The 17,806-nt window shown below is 31.2% G+C and overlaps 2 protein-coding genes across 2 annotated transcripts in view; both read left to right on the forward strand.

The window, feature by feature from the left end:
• Positions 1–102: 102 nt before the first annotated feature.
• On the forward strand, positions 103–9,349 carry LOC136276384 (sushi, nidogen and EGF-like domain-containing protein 1). Its single transcript, XM_066088275.1, has 14 exons — positions 103–198; positions 6,017–6,151; positions 6,230–6,282; positions 6,430–6,537; positions 6,856–6,969; positions 7,108–7,145; positions 7,336–7,433; positions 7,664–7,825; positions 7,991–8,034; positions 8,131–8,150; positions 8,258–8,373; positions 8,599–8,757; positions 9,019–9,071; positions 9,174–9,349. The coding sequence occupies exons 2-14, from the start codon at positions 6,072–6,074 to the stop codon at positions 9,347–9,349; spliced, it is 1,221 nt and encodes a 406-aa protein (XP_065944347.1). The 5' UTR covers positions 103–198; positions 6,017–6,071.
• Positions 9,350–9,413: 64 nt separating this feature from the next.
• Positions 9,414–17,806, forward strand: part of LOC105340624 (uncharacterized) — a 31,888-nt gene continuing 23,495 nt past the window's right edge. The window contains exons 1-25 of the mRNA XM_066088276.1: positions 9,414–9,445; positions 9,573–9,667; positions 9,753–9,914; positions 10,107–10,153; positions 10,425–10,453; positions 10,549–10,655; positions 10,781–10,945; positions 11,082–11,128; positions 11,625–11,738; positions 11,834–11,960; positions 12,059–12,211; positions 12,346–12,395; positions 12,485–12,516; positions 12,601–12,707; positions 12,921–13,079; positions 13,195–13,247; positions 13,327–13,440; positions 14,145–14,188; positions 14,752–14,864; positions 15,360–15,509; positions 15,608–15,698; positions 15,881–15,984; positions 16,085–16,237; positions 16,324–16,376; positions 16,866–16,982. Coding sequence (XP_065944348.1) covers positions 9,425–9,445; positions 9,573–9,667; positions 9,753–9,914; positions 10,107–10,153; positions 10,425–10,453; positions 10,549–10,655; positions 10,781–10,945; positions 11,082–11,128; positions 11,625–11,738; positions 11,834–11,960; positions 12,059–12,211; positions 12,346–12,395; positions 12,485–12,516; positions 12,601–12,707; positions 12,921–13,079; positions 13,195–13,247; positions 13,327–13,440; positions 14,145–14,188; positions 14,752–14,864; positions 15,360–15,509; positions 15,608–15,698; positions 15,881–15,984; positions 16,085–16,237; positions 16,324–16,376; positions 16,866–16,982 — 2,407 coding nt within the window. The 5' untranslated portion in view covers positions 9,414–9,424. The remainder of the gene's footprint in view (positions 9,446–9,572; positions 9,668–9,752; positions 9,915–10,106; positions 10,154–10,424; positions 10,454–10,548; positions 10,656–10,780; positions 10,946–11,081; positions 11,129–11,624; positions 11,739–11,833; positions 11,961–12,058; positions 12,212–12,345; positions 12,396–12,484; positions 12,517–12,600; positions 12,708–12,920; positions 13,080–13,194; positions 13,248–13,326; positions 13,441–14,144; positions 14,189–14,751; positions 14,865–15,359; positions 15,510–15,607; positions 15,699–15,880; positions 15,985–16,084; positions 16,238–16,323; positions 16,377–16,865; positions 16,983–17,806) is intronic.

Genomic DNA, 17,806 nt, shown 5'->3' on the forward strand with positions numbered 1-17,806 from the left:
GTATTGTCTTTTTAATAAGTTATAATCAATAATTTTTAATTGATAATGTTTTTTATTCAAGATCTTTAATAAGATTTTAAAAAAATATTTTTAGCATTGGGACTTTATAGCACCAACCCCAGAAAAGAACACAACATTTAGATGTCAGCTTGGAAAATATTGTCACGTTGTAGTCTACACCTTCTTCAATAATCACTGGTATGATATTTTGTATGAAAACTTACGTGTGAATGTGAATTTATTAAACCCTGAAGAAGTGTATTCTACTGGAAGTTTTACAAAAACTATTGTTTAAATGCTTTAGATTAACGTATTTATAGGTATCTAAATATTACAATTAAGTTAGTTTATATATCACATCTTGGCCGACAGCATCTTGGACAAGCATTACTTATTTTTATCAAAGCTTGTTTAAAAATTCAACCACAAATTTTATCAACTCCTTTTTTCCACACATATTCCAAACTTACAACTGAAACTATTCCCCGCCCCCATCCTTTTCCTACTTTCTAAGCTCTATCAAGTATTGTGATATCACAATATTTTTGTACTGGTTAAATTTTGTAGATTTCTTGGATACCTCTTCACCTCTTAACATCCTGCATTTTGGAATATTTAAACTTTATTGATATTAATTATTCATAAAAAGCCAAAATGTTTTACACAAACCTATGAAAAGCATGGTACATGTACCAGCAAAACTGCATGGATGATTTCACATCCACAAATACCCCGTTTATTTGTCAAATCAAACACAAATACATCGTAACAAGTCTAGCTTTTTACTCTCATATTACGCAATACCCGAACAAAATATTATTGTTACGACATAAATAAGATTATAATAAACAACTTTTGCAGCGACAGCCATATTGAAATCTTAACCGTTTTTGAGTTAAAGAGCGATTACATTTAAGAATTCTAGGTCCCTAATTTGAGGGGCCAGCCCCTTTTTCTTGATGTCAAACGAAAAATCTTTTAAACATAAATCTTTTTTGTTCTACATGTTGTAACAAAATATTTCCAGGAAAAAACGATAAACTAAGAAAACCTTGCAAAATCACAACGCTTTTCTTATCTCATTTTTGGAGCCCTGACGAGCTTCGGCGCTTTTTGCGCTGAAAAATTATAAATGCCCTATTACAAATCTACATTCTGTTGACTATCATTCCTGAAATTTTGAACTCAATATCTTTTTTAGTTTATGAGAACCTTCGTGGACAAGCCGACCCTCTAAAAATCGTTGAATTGGTAATATCTCAAACCCGGAAGTGACGTCACAATTAAAAAAAAATGCCAATAAGGTTCAGAGCAATATCTATCAGATCTGAAAGTTTCACGTAAATCGACCGGGTAGTTTCTGAGAAATCGTGTACACAAAATTTGTAAGAAAAATAAGAATAGGGAAAAAGAAACCGAACGAAAACAATAAGGTCTTCCGTTGGAAACGGAAGATCTTAATAAGAAAGAAAAAACCTAACAATCACTATAAGGTCTTCCGTTGGAAACGGAAGACCTTAACTAGACTCTTGTTGCAAAAGCAACAAAAAGGTCTTCCGTTTTGATATACATGTATCAATTTAACTGTAAGACATTTAATTCTCTCACATAGAAAAAAAAGTGGATATGATAATTATTGTGAATGATATATCCAGACGTTACTTACATGTAAAACAACGAGAATGAAAAAGAAATCAATTTTTGAAGTACTGTCTGTGACGACCGGAAGTAACGCCGAACTTAACAAACATGTTAACCATTTGTACAATCTTAAGTCAATCTTTTCTCAAGGTTGGTTGTTCACGTCTCTGCCAAATCTAAGATCTCTTTGAAACAATATTTTTTGTCTCGGGACCGGAAACAGACAAACGGAAGTAATAAATAAAAACAAAAGCTGGTATTTCTCGTACATTTGCTTAGCGTACATCACTGTTTATCAGGCATGATGAAACACCCAAGAAAGTCAGTTAAACTTGTTAAAAACAAGATTTGTTTGAACCCTTCCGGTATAAACCGGAAGTGACAGTTGACAAAATTAAACTTGTTAAACACATCCCCAATCAAATTTCTATCAATCGTGATAGCTTCGTGTCTCAATCACTTTCAGTGACAAAAATCTCGCGGACATCAAATTTGTAAAAAGGAAAGCTATATCGAGATATTTGAGATATCTCACCGGAAGTAAAATTTATTTGCTTGCTTCCGGTGACGACCGGAAGTTACGCCGAACAAGAAAAAATAGTGCAAACACATGTACATACATAGGTCTATCATCCCACAAAGTTTGATTGTTCAAGTCGTTACCGTTTTTGAGATCTCTAGGAATCAAGGTTTTTTGTCTCGGGACAGGAAAAGCAAACGGAAGTGTTCGATGAAAACGAAAGTTAGTGTTTCTTAGACATTACACAACAGGACTTTATTGTCTATCAATTTGTCTTACATTGTCAAACAAAAACAGTTAAACTATTAAGCAACTTGAATTGTTTGAACTCTTCCGGTGTGAACCGGAAGTGACGGTTGACAAAATGAGAGCGGTGAAACACATATTCTATCAAATGTCTATCATCCATGTAAGTTTTGTGTCTTGGTCACTTACATTTTATAAGACCTCGCTGTAATAATATTTGTTTTAAAAAGACTACCTGAGATAATTGAGATATCTCACCGTAAGTAATTTTTTTTGTTTATTAATCATCGGATAGATGACATATGAAAGCGTTTATACTTTAACTTATATTTCAATTCTGTGTTAAACAAATAAAATGCGTAAAAACATAATTTTTGAAGTGCTTCCGGTGACGACCAGCAGTTAGGACGAACAAAACAAACTAATTTAAACACATCTACAACTATAGGTCTATCATCCCTCAAAGTTTGGAGGTTCAAGTCTTTATCGTTTCTGAGATCTCATTGTCCATAGCTTTTTGCCGCGGGACAGGAAACGGACGACCGGAGCGGAATTATGAAAAAATGAAGAAAAAAAAACTCCTGGAGATATTATCATTCTCTATCAGTCCTGAAAATTTCAAGAAAAACTATCCAGCCATCTTTGAGAAATCTTGTGGACAAAAAAAAGGGGGGGGGGAGATAAGAAGAAGAAACATTACAATCACTATAAGGTCTTCCGTTGGAAACGGAAGACCTTAATAAGATAACATAATGTACGTACAACTCAATGTATCATCTTAATATACACTGTAAACTGTTGACATATACTAAACAAAGTACAGTGAGCAAACATTATGGCCATAATAACTAAACTTATTCTAATATAAATTGGTTCATTTCGGCTTAAATGTGATCAGTTTACAGTAAATGAAATATTTTAACAAGAGGCCCATGGGGCCACATCGCTCACCTGAGCAACAATGGCGTTCAAAAGATATTGTGCCATATGGTCTCACGGTAGAATAACAAAAAATAAATATTGTAAAGTATTCGAATTTTACACTTATTTTTGCATACACGTAATCTTTGACATTGTACCTTCATGAAATACTATTTTTTACAAGAATAAGAAAATCCCACGCAAGATATTAAACTAAAAATTTGGTAGGGGTACACTGTTAAGTTGTTAACTTCCAATTCCCTATATTTTCGTTCTGCCCCCCCCCCCCCCCCACTTTGTAAAGCGATCAAAATATATGAGAGCATATAGGTACATTTTTTTCATCAACTTCTTATTAGTTATTGTATTTTCAAAAAAATATATAATAGTTATTGTTTTTTATTTTAAAAATCCTACATGTATAGATGTGAAATAGAAAATTGTACCTCAATGTGCTCAATTCCTCAAATAAAAAAAATTCAAAAATTTAATTTGTCTTCTCCATTATAAATAAGTTGACTGTTATTTACCTCGCGTACAAACCAGGATAATTTTGATATTTTCTTAGGAATAGCAATAATTACTTTATCCCCGCAACAGAAATGTGTCAGAACTATGGAAACTATTTTAAAGATGTCGTTTTTATTTACTCGTGTCGGAAAAACTATCAAAATTGATGTAGATTTCACATTATTTATTGTATAAAGAGGGGGCCCCAGAGAGTAGGTATATACAGAATATCATTCTTTTATTTTATTTGTACAAGTATTTAACATATTCTAATTCATAAAGAATTTCTAATGTTCGACCAAAATTTCAGCGTCAATCGTAGAATTATAAGCAAGATACAGAGCTCACAGTTCGCGTAGGTTTGAGTAATATTTTGTTCACATGAGTTTATTACATTTTTTAACTTGGTATTTCCTATTCAGCATTTAAAATGGAAAAAAAGAATGGCCTAAGCTTTTCAATTCTTTTATTCACTCAAGACCAGTTCACTGGTATTTGAGGTTCAAAATCAGTTTATACAAATGTACACAAACACTGTCAAGGATCACATGTACAGTAGGAGTAATAATGACGAAAAAAGGTTAAGTTTACAATACAATAAGTTGTTCAAATTGGTTTTTCGAAGAACAGACTTTGACAATTTTCTTTAAAAATATTGACAAATTTTTTACTTTTTTAATCTTTAGTTTTTAAGATTTGTGTACAAACATAGAATTGTGAGCAAATCTCTGTATCTTCCTTATAATTCGAAGCTTAACACTCAAATATGGTTAGTAAATAGAAATTGTAAACAATTAAACACAAGAAACATGCACTATAACAAAGAACACAATCTATTTTTTTGAAATGAATCATATATATACATGTATATATACATGTACCTACATATTTCCGTCAGCGGTATCAAACTCTATTTAAACTAAATTAACTCGAGAAAATGCCGAGCATCTTAACAAAACCTATTGCATTAATCTACCATTACGCAAAAGATAATGCCGAATTACCGATGAATGAATTGTATTTCAGTACTTTTTTGATACATCATAGTTTGCTTCATTTGCGCAGGTAAACAGTTAACTGTTTGATTTACCGAAGTCTCTGTTTGATTTGATACGTAAAAATCACGAAAAACAGACGATAGTTCCCAGGTTACAAAGCATAAAAAATGAAAACGAAACGAAAATCAGAACAAGCTAACACCAACGTCATGTGTGAAAACTGTCAACGCATTGAAATATTTGGCCTCAATTTACTTCACAAAATCGGCACCAATATATTTTGCATGTTTCAAAAATTTCCCTTTATACGTGAACTGTTGCACAACAAGCAAATTCATCATTGTCAGATCGACCCTTTTTCGTATATTGTCATGGCTGCTTAAACAAAAAACCTCGTTTTAGAAGTATGGAATACGAGTCTTGGTAAAATGGGTATGCTAACCCGGGCCGTAACAAAATAAAAGCCGGGGCAGATCGGCAATCGTCAATTCCAAATACGCATTATTTTGCAGCAATATTTACAGCGAATACAAATATACAGGTCCATCAAATATCCTGCAATTTTAATAAGATTGGCACATTAATAACTGCCAATCTTTTGTTTTGCCCAGGCCAAGTCTTGCCTACCCATTTTACCGGATGCCGAACCCGATTGAAACACGCCTTTCCTTTATTATTATTTTCGTAATAACTCAGATTTGAAACAGAATTATCACTTAATTTTTGCAATTTATATTTTCCTTCCCATAAGGATAATGTATGCTAAACTACGTTGAATTGGATTCAGTAGTTCTTGAGAAGAAGATTTTTAAAAATGCACCCCCCTTTTTCTAAAGTTTCAAGGTTTTCTCCGCTTTTGATACAGATCGGACTTTTATTTCTGCATTTTATATTCGCCCTCCCATAAGGATGCTTTGTGCCAAATTTGGTTGAAATTGGATAAGCGGTTTTAGAGAAGAAGTTCAAAATGTAAAAAGTTTACAGACGGACGGACGGACGACGGACAAAATGTGATCAGAATAGCTCACTTGAGCTTACAGCTCAGGTGAGCTAAAAACTCAGTTTATAAAACATACATTTAATTAATCGCTATCTCTTCATAAAGGTACTGTTATACTTCAGAATCTAACATTGCATCATTTTTACTTACGTGTAAGATTTAAACAATATATTGTTTCAGTGAGCAGGTTCTTGTAACAAACTCACTTGGCGGAAAAGCGTTTCCAACAAAGGAGATGAATAATAAGTGTGTGACGGATGTTGTTTTCACAGATGTTGATTCGGAAGGAAAGCACCAAGTCTGTTTAAAATCATGGTAATTTCATTTCAAAATATCTTTTACTCAAAAAACTACCTGTTGTTTGGAATTTTTAAGACCATAATTTATTCACAGGAAAAATGGAGAATCGAGGTGTTACTTTGTAGATGTCGTTAAAAATATTGAAGGTAAGGTGAAGTTTTTTTGGTAAAATGATATAAAATTAGGTCTATCATCCCCTTAAATTAAAATTCCACTTTCGTATTAAGAAAATAATCTCGCTGCATGGCGAAAACAAACTTTAATATATATCATAATTAAGAACATGTTTGTAGGTGTTTGCGATCCAAATCCATGTGAAAATGGTGGTTTATGTCTCCATAAAGATGGAATGCCGTTTTGCATCTGTATGGCAGGCTACTACGGAGATAATTGTACCAAAGGTTTGCAACGAAGAACAAGATTTTGAAATAAATCTTTTATCTCTATGTGTTTAACAAGGAAATCCAGATTACATCTTAATTTAATTTAATAGTTTACATACTTATTGAAATAAAAATGGTTTTGTTTTTTGCTTTAACTATTGAACAATTTAAATAGAATTCAAAGATATTTTTCTCTAGTATGATATACAATTATAGTACCCGAGTAAACTGTTGCGATGTTTTGACCCCGTTTAGAATTTGTATCATATTATTTTTCATCATCTATTCCATTCATACTGTTTTTTAAAACAATAAACATTCACTGATTCATTATAGGTCCATGCCCCTCAGTTAACACTCAGTGTAAAAACGGAGCATTTTGTTTCACGAATGGCAAACATGAGACATGTTTTTGTCAGACGGGGTTCAGTGGACCAAATTGTACACACGGTAACAAAATCTTAGGTTTTTAGAGAAATTACTAGGTTTAAGAATGTGCAAAGATACTGATATGTAGATACATATACATATTATTGTTGTGTTAACATACATTATTTGTATTTTTTATTTTCATTTCATCCCATTTAGAATCAGCTGAAAATATTACCGATGTACAACATAATGGGGTGAGTAAATTTGTCATACATTTATATGTATTTAATTTTATATATAAAGGTAAATCAGATGAAAAGCAAAATACAAAATCTTTTCCTCGTAATATGCATCTATATCTAAACTTTTTTGGTCATAAGTATGTTATTATGACGTAAACATTTTAGTCTCTTAATTTATTATCTCTATTCATGTTCACCTTAGGCGAAATTCACAGATGCCGTTTACCCCACAAATATAACATGTTATGTTTCCAATCCATGTAAAATACCTCATACTGTCACCGGTAGTCCGTCAAAAAAGTGAGTGGAAGCTAAAATTGCTACCATGATGCAGTGGTATAACTATAATATTGTCCTGATCATGAACTCGAATAACTTGAAATTCATCAGAAAATGCATATATTTTGCTTTCAATCGATGAAAAATGTTTTAAAAATCTCATTCTCAGGTGAAAATAACTATTCATTCTGCTTGATTGTAGAAGCTGACACTTTAGTTATATGTTTTAAACAACTGCTTTGTCGTTACAGTCCTTTATTAAGACCAGGTTACCTGGCACCAGGAATAAAAATCGAAGAGATCAAGTTTGATAAACATCACAACAGCACACAAGTGTACCAGACTACAACTATTGTAAAAGCTGAAACAACAGGACAAAAAAAAGTCTGCTTACAAATTTACAATGAACAGAGGTGTTTATAAAAGTTTTATCGAGTAACAATATATCATATGGCAAACTTATTGATTTTTCGACAATCAATCTACTTGATTTTGATAGTAGGTCTTTTTAGATGTTTTATTTTAAACAAATTAGTGTCAACCGAATGAAAACTAATAATCATTGTGTTTTACTTTAGATTGACATCTGACGAGGCATGTTTTAACATAACAGTTGTCAAAGGTAGTCATTTACTTAATGGAATTACTTATTTGTAAGTCGATAATTTTGCATCTTGAAACAATCTTTATCACTTATATAATTTCTGTTTGATTTTAGGATTCGAACATAAAACTCAGGTAAATTGTCCCTAAATTGAAATATTATTTCCAAATCGTCTTAATTATTTCTGTAAATATATAAAAGAAAAAAAATTAATATTTTTAACATTGTTTTAAAATTCTAGTTGTTTGCACACTTTATACCCCCTACGCCATCGAATAACACAGAGATGGAATGTGAAGTCGGTCGCCCCTGTCACCTAAGTCTGTGGACATCAAATAAACTTGGCGTTAATTCATGGTAAGCTCTATAGTTTCCATTAATCGATATTTCTTCATTGTTAAAATTAAGATATGTTTGGTTAATTTTTTTTCCATATATATAAGTGTTCTATAACATTTAAACAAATTTCTATGCATTTAGCTTCACAATGAGAAAATCTTTCATTGAGTTGAAAATTCAGTGATGAAACTAAGAATTATTTTTTTCAAATAATCTAGTTTACAATTACCATTCTTTTTGCAGTCCATTTGTAAAAAGTAATATGAATTTTGAGGAAGGCGTTTACGTGTTTCAAGAACCAAAGTCAGTAAACCCCTGTATGAGTGACGTCGGCATTCAGATACCCAACACCGGGGTGACAGAACTCTGTTTTTCAGTTTTGGAATCGAGTAATTCAAAGGAGTATGCGATTTTTATTTCTAGTTTATGTATATCGTTATTTCTATGAAAAATAAGTAAATCGTTATTTCTATGAAAAATAAGTTTCGTATAAATTGCCTGACATATTTTTATTTGCATTACATGTAAATAGTCTCATAAAGTTAAATATCATCACAATGGAAACTATAAAGCAAATGTGAATTATTGTTTTTTGAACATAATATGTGTAAAAATGGCACTATTTGATATAGTGCTTTTGTTCAAAATATGATGAATTTTTAGAAAAACGAGGGAGACGCGGTGCTACCAGCTCAAAATTGTCTCTACTTTATCAGGTAAAGCCAGATCTCGTTTTTCACCATTGCTCTTTGAAATTGATTTTTTAGAATTCTTTTTTTTTTATTTGAATCACGTTTGTGATACTTGATATCTTGCAGTAAAGAGTGCATGTATTAACGTGAAGTGTAAGAATGGAGGTTTCTGCGACAGTAACACGCTATCGGGGGAATGTATATGCGTGCTCGGCTTTTCTGGACGCAACTGTGAGATTTTTTTTTTGTTTTTGTTAAAAATAAAAGCAATCAAATATAATACAATGAAATCAAAAATGTAAATATCAAATTTAGAAGCTAAATGATAATATTATTAATTTTAAAAATTGATAATTTCAGAAAGAGGTGTTTCGTTAATGACCAATGTTCATAGCACTGTAAGTTAACAATATTTACCTCATAAGAAGAACAGTTACTGTCTTTTTATTTCATTGATTCAGCTTATTGCTCTTTAAGCATATATATTTGATTCTGATTTCATTCAAATCCTTGTTTATTTTCTAGATTTTGACTGACTTGGCAATGCCTGAAAAAATAATGTGCCACTTAAAGGAAAAATGTGACATTCCATTTTCCGTCAGCACAAATGGCAGTTCAAGGTGTGTATATTTTGAAGTTAATGAATGAAATATGATTTGTTAGAAAAGATAAGTCTCGTTCAATGGTTACCTTATTTCATTTCAGACCAGACGTAAAACTTGGACACTATAGCGGCGACATTACTATTACAACGCCTGTTTTGTACACTGAACATTTATCTTTAAATTCATATCTGGGTCATTTTACTGTGACTCCAAACATGATTGGAACTCATGTTGTGTGCATTCAAACATCACCTGATAGGAAGTAATTATTTCGGCATTATTGTCACTATTATACAAAAAATATCTTAAAGCAAATGGCATTCAATATTAATGTTTTTCAATAAAAAAGTGATAAAAAGATAAAAATACTTTAATGTATTATAGAAGTATTGTAACAATATAACCGGAATGTTGTAAATGTTCTTGATAGTTTACTCTATCTTTAATATTTTAGACTAACAACAGATGAACGGTGTATTAATGTTGTTGTGGAAAACAATAGTAAGCAAATCTTTTACTTAATTATTTATCTTATATTTGAATCATTTTCTGTTTATTTTATCAATTTGTTCTGCAATTTTAAGGAAATACAGTTCTTATGCCTCTTTTGACAAAGTTCAATAGAACAATGAATTTTTTTGCTGGCGGTGTCATTATACAAAACATAGGATTATATTATTAAAATGAAATATTAAAACAGAAAAAAAGTTACAAGGGAGTCAGCTGATGTGAATGACTGTGATCTTAAACTTTTGCCTACTTTTAATTTCAGAAACAAAGACCACATCCAATAAAAACCTGGTATGCAGAATTTTATAAAATCTAAAATCAAAATAATCATAGTGTCGCATACATTTATTTATGTGATATTTATATTACATCATCAAATATTTCAGCCACATTTTCAAACTCCAACTTTGCCAAACAACACAGAAGTTGCCTGCCCAGCGTCAAAGACATGTCACATTGTTTTAAGTCTATCACCTGGTCTCAATGAAGGCTGGTATGCATGTACTGCACATTATCAAACAGATACTGTATAATTTTTTATTCCATGCAAGTTGCTGTACATCTTAAAAATTTAACCAAAGAAAATCAACTAATCTAAAACAATTTTGTTGTTTAAAGTCCAGAAATACAACAAACGAAGGGAAACTCCGATTTCACACATGTGTTCAACTTGAACACAAATTTTAAGGCAATTGGAAATAATTGCACAGCTGATGTCGCCATTAAACCATCATCAAACCACAACAGCAGCGATCTGTATTGCTTTGACGTGTCTTTTCCAAGGTAGTGCACATCTACTAGGACTTGATACTTAGCATTTTATATTTTGTCTTATATTAATATCCAGTGATATCTTAATTATGAACAAAAACAGCTATGTGAAAAAGAGTTTTATATACAAAGTGTTATCATGTTACAGCGTTCCAGGTGAAAAACGGTGCTTTGGCGTCACGTATAAGGAACCAGGTAGGAATCGCATCGTAAAAAACATGTATAAAAAAATACGAATTATGTAGTATATATACTGCAATTAAATATAAACGATGAAGTCGATGAAAAAAGACATGGACTGCACAACAAAAAAATTTTCGATTAATAAAATGCTACATCTGAAAACTCCTTAAACATGCAGTATAATATATCTTAATGGCATCTGACTTGAAGTATGTTTTTAATACTTCGAAAAATTATCACTTATTATTAAAAAAAAATTACCAACTTGAGGGATTTTGAAATAACACCATCTTGCGGTGAAAATCTTTGTATGAATATCAAATTATTTCAAGAGGTTATTTTTCATAAGTAACTGGATTACAATTTGTTGCAGAGCGTTAAACCTTACGTAATGAGTCTAATCTTTATAACAATAAATGACAGCTATAGGTTAATATAAGAGGTAAACTATACGTTAATATAAGAGGTAAACTTTGAGCATAGCTATATCGAGTATTTTTTTTTAAAGAAAAGACATTGTGTGTTGGATTCCTGTGCGAAAATGGTGGATTCTGCGAGACTAAAGACCTTAAAGCCACTTGTAAATGTCCAATTACAACATCAGGCAAAAACTGCCAATCGTGTAAGTGGAATAATTGAACTTTTATAATTAAATTTCTTAACAAATTTAATCTTGAAACAAAATGTTCTGACGAATGCATATTGTATTCAATACAGTAGGTAATCAAGTGACAAATACGTCCTCTTCTGTGTTTGAAAGTTTTGCTGTTCCTACATTTTTGATCTGCGAGCGATTAGTTACATGCATATTTCCTGTGACCATTACTGGAAACCTAAATGTAAGGTAAGGAAACTAGCTGCAACACAAACACCTGCTAAGAAAAAAATGTCACTCTGTAATGATATTCATAAGCGTTTAAGCATTTAATTTTTATTCTAAAGAGATCTGAATTTTGGCTATGTATCCAACGAGCTGGCAATGGAAGTAAGGAAATTTTATCAGCCTGCAAAGCTGCCAACAGAAATGAGAATTATGGAAGTTGAAGTTATGGGAAGAGAAAATGGTTCATATTATGCTTGCCTGCAGTTTCAACGGTATTTACTTTTGTACATTATAAACAACAAAATTTTAACAAATATGGGTCATAAATACTTTTTAACACTTTGAATGTTTAAAAAATTAAACCTATGAATATTGTAAACAAAGCATGCAATTTAAATAATTTCAGGTCGTCCAAAGCAATGGAGCACTGCATGACTATTCAAATAATTGATAAAGGTTGGTATGATTATTGCAAAATCGGAAATATTTTATCATTAGAGAATAAAATTACAACTGGCATTAATCTTTTCTTTTATATTTTTCAGACTCGAACGGTACCCTTGGAGCCATAGATAGGGTATGATTTTGAAAACTCTATTAATCATATTAAATTTCGCAATTTTCAACCGTTTATTATAATGGTTCAAATTTTTTTTTTTAGAGTAAACCTCATTTTGAAGACCTCCCACTTCCTAACACAGAGTTTCATTGCAATGTCAATAAAGATTGCCATATATTGCTAGAACACAAAGCAAAAACTGGAAATTGGTAAAACGTTAACATTAACGTAAAGTAGATATTTTATTCTTTCATTTTTGTCAATGATGCATGAAATCACATTACCAATATTTTAAATGTGAAAAATATGTAGATTATTAAATTTCACTAGAAAATCATTTCGCTATTTAGAAACTTGAACATGTATGACTGAGTATCCCAAATTAAAATTGAAATAAAACGTTATCTTAATTTTTTTTTTAGTTCCAAGGTATTCGCAGAAGAATTACCAGGTAGTGTTCATATTATTAATTCGTTGGTACCAGACTCGAATGGAATCTGCAAGACTGACGTGATAGTGAATTCGAATGCAAAGAAAAGTAATCAAACGGATCACCTATGTCTGGCGATATCTGATAAAAAGTAAAACATTTTATTTTTAGATGTTTACAGCTATTTTGTTCACTTGTTTGTTCGTTTGCCTTTTGTACGCTGTATAAGATTTACAAATACATATACTTTCATTCTTTGATTACAGTAGTGATGGAGAGAGGCGATGCTTTAAATTTTTTGTCAACAACGAAACTCAGGGTATGTCGTATTTTGAATTAAAATTGTTTTTAACCATATAAACTCGAGTACTATTATGAATATACTCGTTTGGTTTCAGGCTCATCATGTGAATATATCTCTTGCTTGAATTCTGGGTATTGCGAGGGAGATGTGCAAGGCAACACGTCCTGTGTCTGTATGGGAGGTCATACGGGTCCTCTCTGTTCTCTGGGTAGGTTCAGTTAGTTTTCTGGACAATGAAAATGTTACATAATTTTTGAAATCATTTCTTTATTCAAGAGATGTAAATTCAATGTTTCTTGTGGTTGAGTAAATACTTCTTAAATTGTAGAAATGTTTGACTTAAAACTGAAATAAAAACATAAGCATTCTTCGAAATACTTCGAGATTTCGAGTCTTTTAATCCACATACTGAGTATTGTACAGAACTCGAAAACAAAGTATTCGTGTTTTTACTGCTGTAGAGGTCTTACTGTACATATAAACAATCCAGTATCCGTCGTGCATAGTTTTATCAGTGATTCTTACTCTTATAGGACGACTTTAATACTGTAGATTCCTAATTAAACGTGAGGAATTAATATCCACGTAAAATCGCGAGAAGCACATCTCGCGAATTTTAAAATCTCGCTTTTATTTTTCGGATATATGTTTATTATAAGAAACAATGATAAAAATTCGACACTCGCGATTTTTTTTTTCTCGCTTCTTGATGAAAAACGGTTCAATCGCGAAATTAAGTACTCGCGTAAAATAAGGAATTTACAGTACTCAAAAATCCTTTTTCTCAACGATTCTATAAAAAGACATGCAAATATCAATGTCATTGAGTAAAAATGCTATAAAATAAAGTTTGGTAAAGCAATATGTTTATTTTGATTATTGAACCTTGATTAAAGTATTTTTAAATTTCAGAAGGAGGAAGTTTGCCTACAAATCATACACAATATTCTTCACCTGTATGTATTTCATTTAATTCTTTCTATATGCTAGTAAGATGAAACTGTAGCAGCTGTATATAAGAATATCTGAAAGAACTTTACAAAACCTGTATGTTGAATAATTTTAATGTATAAACAGTTAATTTACTTATACAAAAACAAATTATTGATTTGGCTTTCATAAGCTCCCCGAAGATTAAAGTTTTAATGGTTTTTAAATCAATTTTATCAACCAAACGTCTGTCTATTTGTAAACATTTTATATTTTTTTATTTCGCTGTAATTTTTGCTTTCATTAAAATATTCTTTTTTTTTTTAAGGAATGTTTAGTAAAAAGACAGATTGAGAAAAAGGGGCTCTTAACTGTTTAACTGTTTTAATCTTTGGAACAAGAATTTTTTAAAAGAGTAATAATAAAGAATGGTTATCGTGTTTGGAAATGGTATGCCTGATAACCAAATTATTCTTATGAGACATTTACACTTTTTCAAATAAGAACAGGTTTACTTAATAAAGATTAAGAATACCTTGATGTAATGCATATTTATTGCTGAAATTGCGCTCTGTTGTTCCATATTCAGGATCCTGAAGCTAGTCCAAAGTTTATAGATACAGCGATACCTAACATTCTTCCTTGTAAAGTGAACACAGAATGTGGAATCAGTCTCTTTTTGAAGGGAAACCCATACAAGCGGTGAATATTGATTGTATATTCTTGGTAATGAAAAATAATATTTGGACTTTACAATGTCTATAATTGCGTCAATCAATTTGATGTTCATGTATACAATTATACTTGAACAAATTAAACTATATTTACTAATATATATCCAAAAATTAAATGTGATAATAATACTGCGTGCTTTAAAAAACAAACAAGAACAGCATAAACGTTTGCAATCAATGTTTTGCATATGAATAAATATTATTTAAAAACAAAATTTACGTAAAACCAATTTCCTAGTATGCTTTTTACCTGATCCGAAACGAATGATTTTATCAATAAGATTTTGCCTATTTTGATTCAGTCAATTAAATGTAATTTGTGCCTTGGAAGCTCTCATGGCAACGCAGATGATCAAAGGTTAAACCTTTGAATATTGTTAAAACCAAGAACTGTTTTGCATTTTAAACAAAACTTTCATCAAGATTAAAATCAATGATGACTTCTTACATTCTATGTCATTAGGCCACTAGTACAGACTGATTCTCCTATCATAAAGACGCCAATAGAGTCGCATAAAATTCCATCAACAAATGGAAGCTACATTGTTGGGGTTAAATTTCAAAGTAACGAAACGGGCATACAGAACGTTTGCATAAACACAGTGAAGAACAGGTCCGTATTTTCATTATCTTTCAATTACTTTAGCTTGCAATCCATACTTCATGTAATCAAAAGAAAAGATATATAAATAAATATTTTAATTTTTTCAGAAATAAAGAGGACGAGCTTTGCTTTAAGATAAATGTTACTGATGTAGGGTATCAACCGCCCTCTCGTGAAAATAATCGCAATCCTGCATTTGTAAGTTGTCATCAGTTATTTGTATTTCTGCACATTTTAATAATCAAAATAAAAATAAAAATGAATAATAATAGAATAGGACAATAAAAATAATAATAATAAATCAAAATAATCTGGTTGTGAAAAGAAAATTCACCTTCAATTTTTACAAAAATTGTTTTTGTGCTATTGAATATCATTAGAAAATACGGGAACCATCGATTCCGGACGGATCATCGGTGAAATGTGAAGAAGACTCGGCCTGTCATTTGATTTTACATCTGAACAACTACAGCACTGGTGGCTGGTAGTATTTTTAAAGTTACATTTGCTTGCATTAACAAAGAACTTCATCTTATATTTTTTTTCATTCATTCAAAAGTTCTTTGAGTTCCTGTATTTTTCAGTTTGCATGCGAAAGTAACGCCAATTATTCCTGATGCGCGAGTATTGAGTACCTACCTGTTAGGAAACCATTGCTTGGCTGATGTTGTTGTTCGGACTCATAAAGAAGACCTCAACAAGAGTGTCTGTGTTCAGATTGACGGCCCTACAATTAGGTATGGCAAAATCTTTGCTACAAAGTCTGTCATTAAATATTCTATTATCAATTTCGTTGCCGTCTGATTCCTTTCATTTTTGATAGTTCTGACAGAGAAAAAAGATGTGTGACAATTACCGTAAGCAAACACGTGCTAGGTAAGTGGTATTATTATTAAAATTATCAGTTTGAAAGTATGACAAAGAAATTAAAAATTGGTTCTGTTTTTAGAATAAAAAATCGTTGACATTTGATGATGGATTATTAGTTTATGTATAAATCGTGTCATCTAATGTATAGTAGCAGAAGAAAAAGCATAAACAATTTGTTTTAAGTAATCATTTTAACAATTAAATCAGTGACAGCGCCATATTGTTTTAAGTACCAACCTCATAACAGCATTAAAGCAAACACATTCAGGCTAGACGAAAAGTCATCACATTTGAAAATTTAAAGCAGAATTATTGTAAAGACATTTTATAAATAATTTTATTTCTATCGACTCCATTGAAATGATTTTATTACTTTCTATATTGTAAAAGATTAGATTTTTAAGCTCTATATGTATTTGCTCTTAATCATGATTTAACTTTTTTCTAAATTTAGAAATATATTTAAATGGCACTGATAACTTTTCATAATTTCAGGATCACCTTGTAATGCCAATTCCTGCAATGGGAACGGTTTTTGTCAACGAATAAATGAAAAAGAATACAAATGCATGTGTAAATTGGGGTTTATTGGCCACAATTGTGAATACACAGGTAAATAATTCGCTCACCTGAACCGAAAGTTCAAATGAGCTTTTCTGATCATCCGTTTTCCGTTCGTCCGTCTGTCCGTTCGTCCGTTTGTAAACTTTCACATTTTTTACTTCTTCTCTAAAACCACTAAGCTAAAATTAACCAAACGTGGTAAAAAGCATTCCTATGGAAAGAGGATTTTAAATTGTTAAAATAAACGACTAAATCTTTTCTAAAAGGGAGATAAAACAATTATAATAAGGAGTCTGTCTTTAAAAATCTTCTCTGTCCGTCCGTCCGTCTGTCTGTCTGTCCGTCTGTAAACTTTTTACATTTTGAACTTCTTCTCTAAAACCGCTTGGCCAATTTCAACCAAATTAAGCACAAAGCATTCTTATGGTGAGGCAAATATAAATTGCAGAAATGAAAGACCGATCTTTATTCAAAGCAGAGAAAACCTTGAAACTGTAGAAAAAGGGGGGTGCATTTTTAAAAATCTTCTACTCAAGAACTACTGAGTCAAATTCGACGTAGTTTAGCATAAATTATCCTTATGGGAAGCAAAATATAAATTGCCAAAATTAAGGGCTTATTCTGTTTCAAATTTGAGTAATTTACGAAAATAATAATAAGACAGAGGAAATAGGGGTCAATCAGTTTTATTTCGGGTTCGGTATTCCATATCTCAAAAACCTCTTTGAAGCGGCCATTTTGAACGTATGAGAAATGGGTCAATCAGACAAAAATGAATTTAGTTGTTGTGGAGCAGTTTGCGTGCAGAAGGAATATTTGAAACATGCAAGATACATTAATGCCGATTTTGTGAAGTAAATTGAGATTAAATA

This window comes from Magallana gigas, chromosome 6 (genome assembly GCF_963853765.1).
Source record: "Magallana gigas chromosome 6, xbMagGiga1.1, whole genome shotgun sequence".
NCBI lineage: Eukaryota > Metazoa > Mollusca > Bivalvia > Ostreida > Ostreidae > Magallana > Magallana gigas.

Coding starts and splice junctions, on each gene's coding strand:
- LOC136276384 (XM_066088275.1), top strand. CDS start 6,072: ATGAATAATAAGTGTGTGACGGATGTTGTTTTCACAGATGTTGATTCG. Junction 7,826..7,990: donor CAAATTTACAATGAACAGAG/GTGTTTATAAAA, acceptor GTTTTACTTTAG/ATTGACATCTGACGAGGCAT. Junction 8,758..9,018: donor GAATCGAGTAATTCAAAGGA/GTATGCGATTTT, acceptor ATGAATTTTTAG/AAAAACGAGGGAGACGCGGT.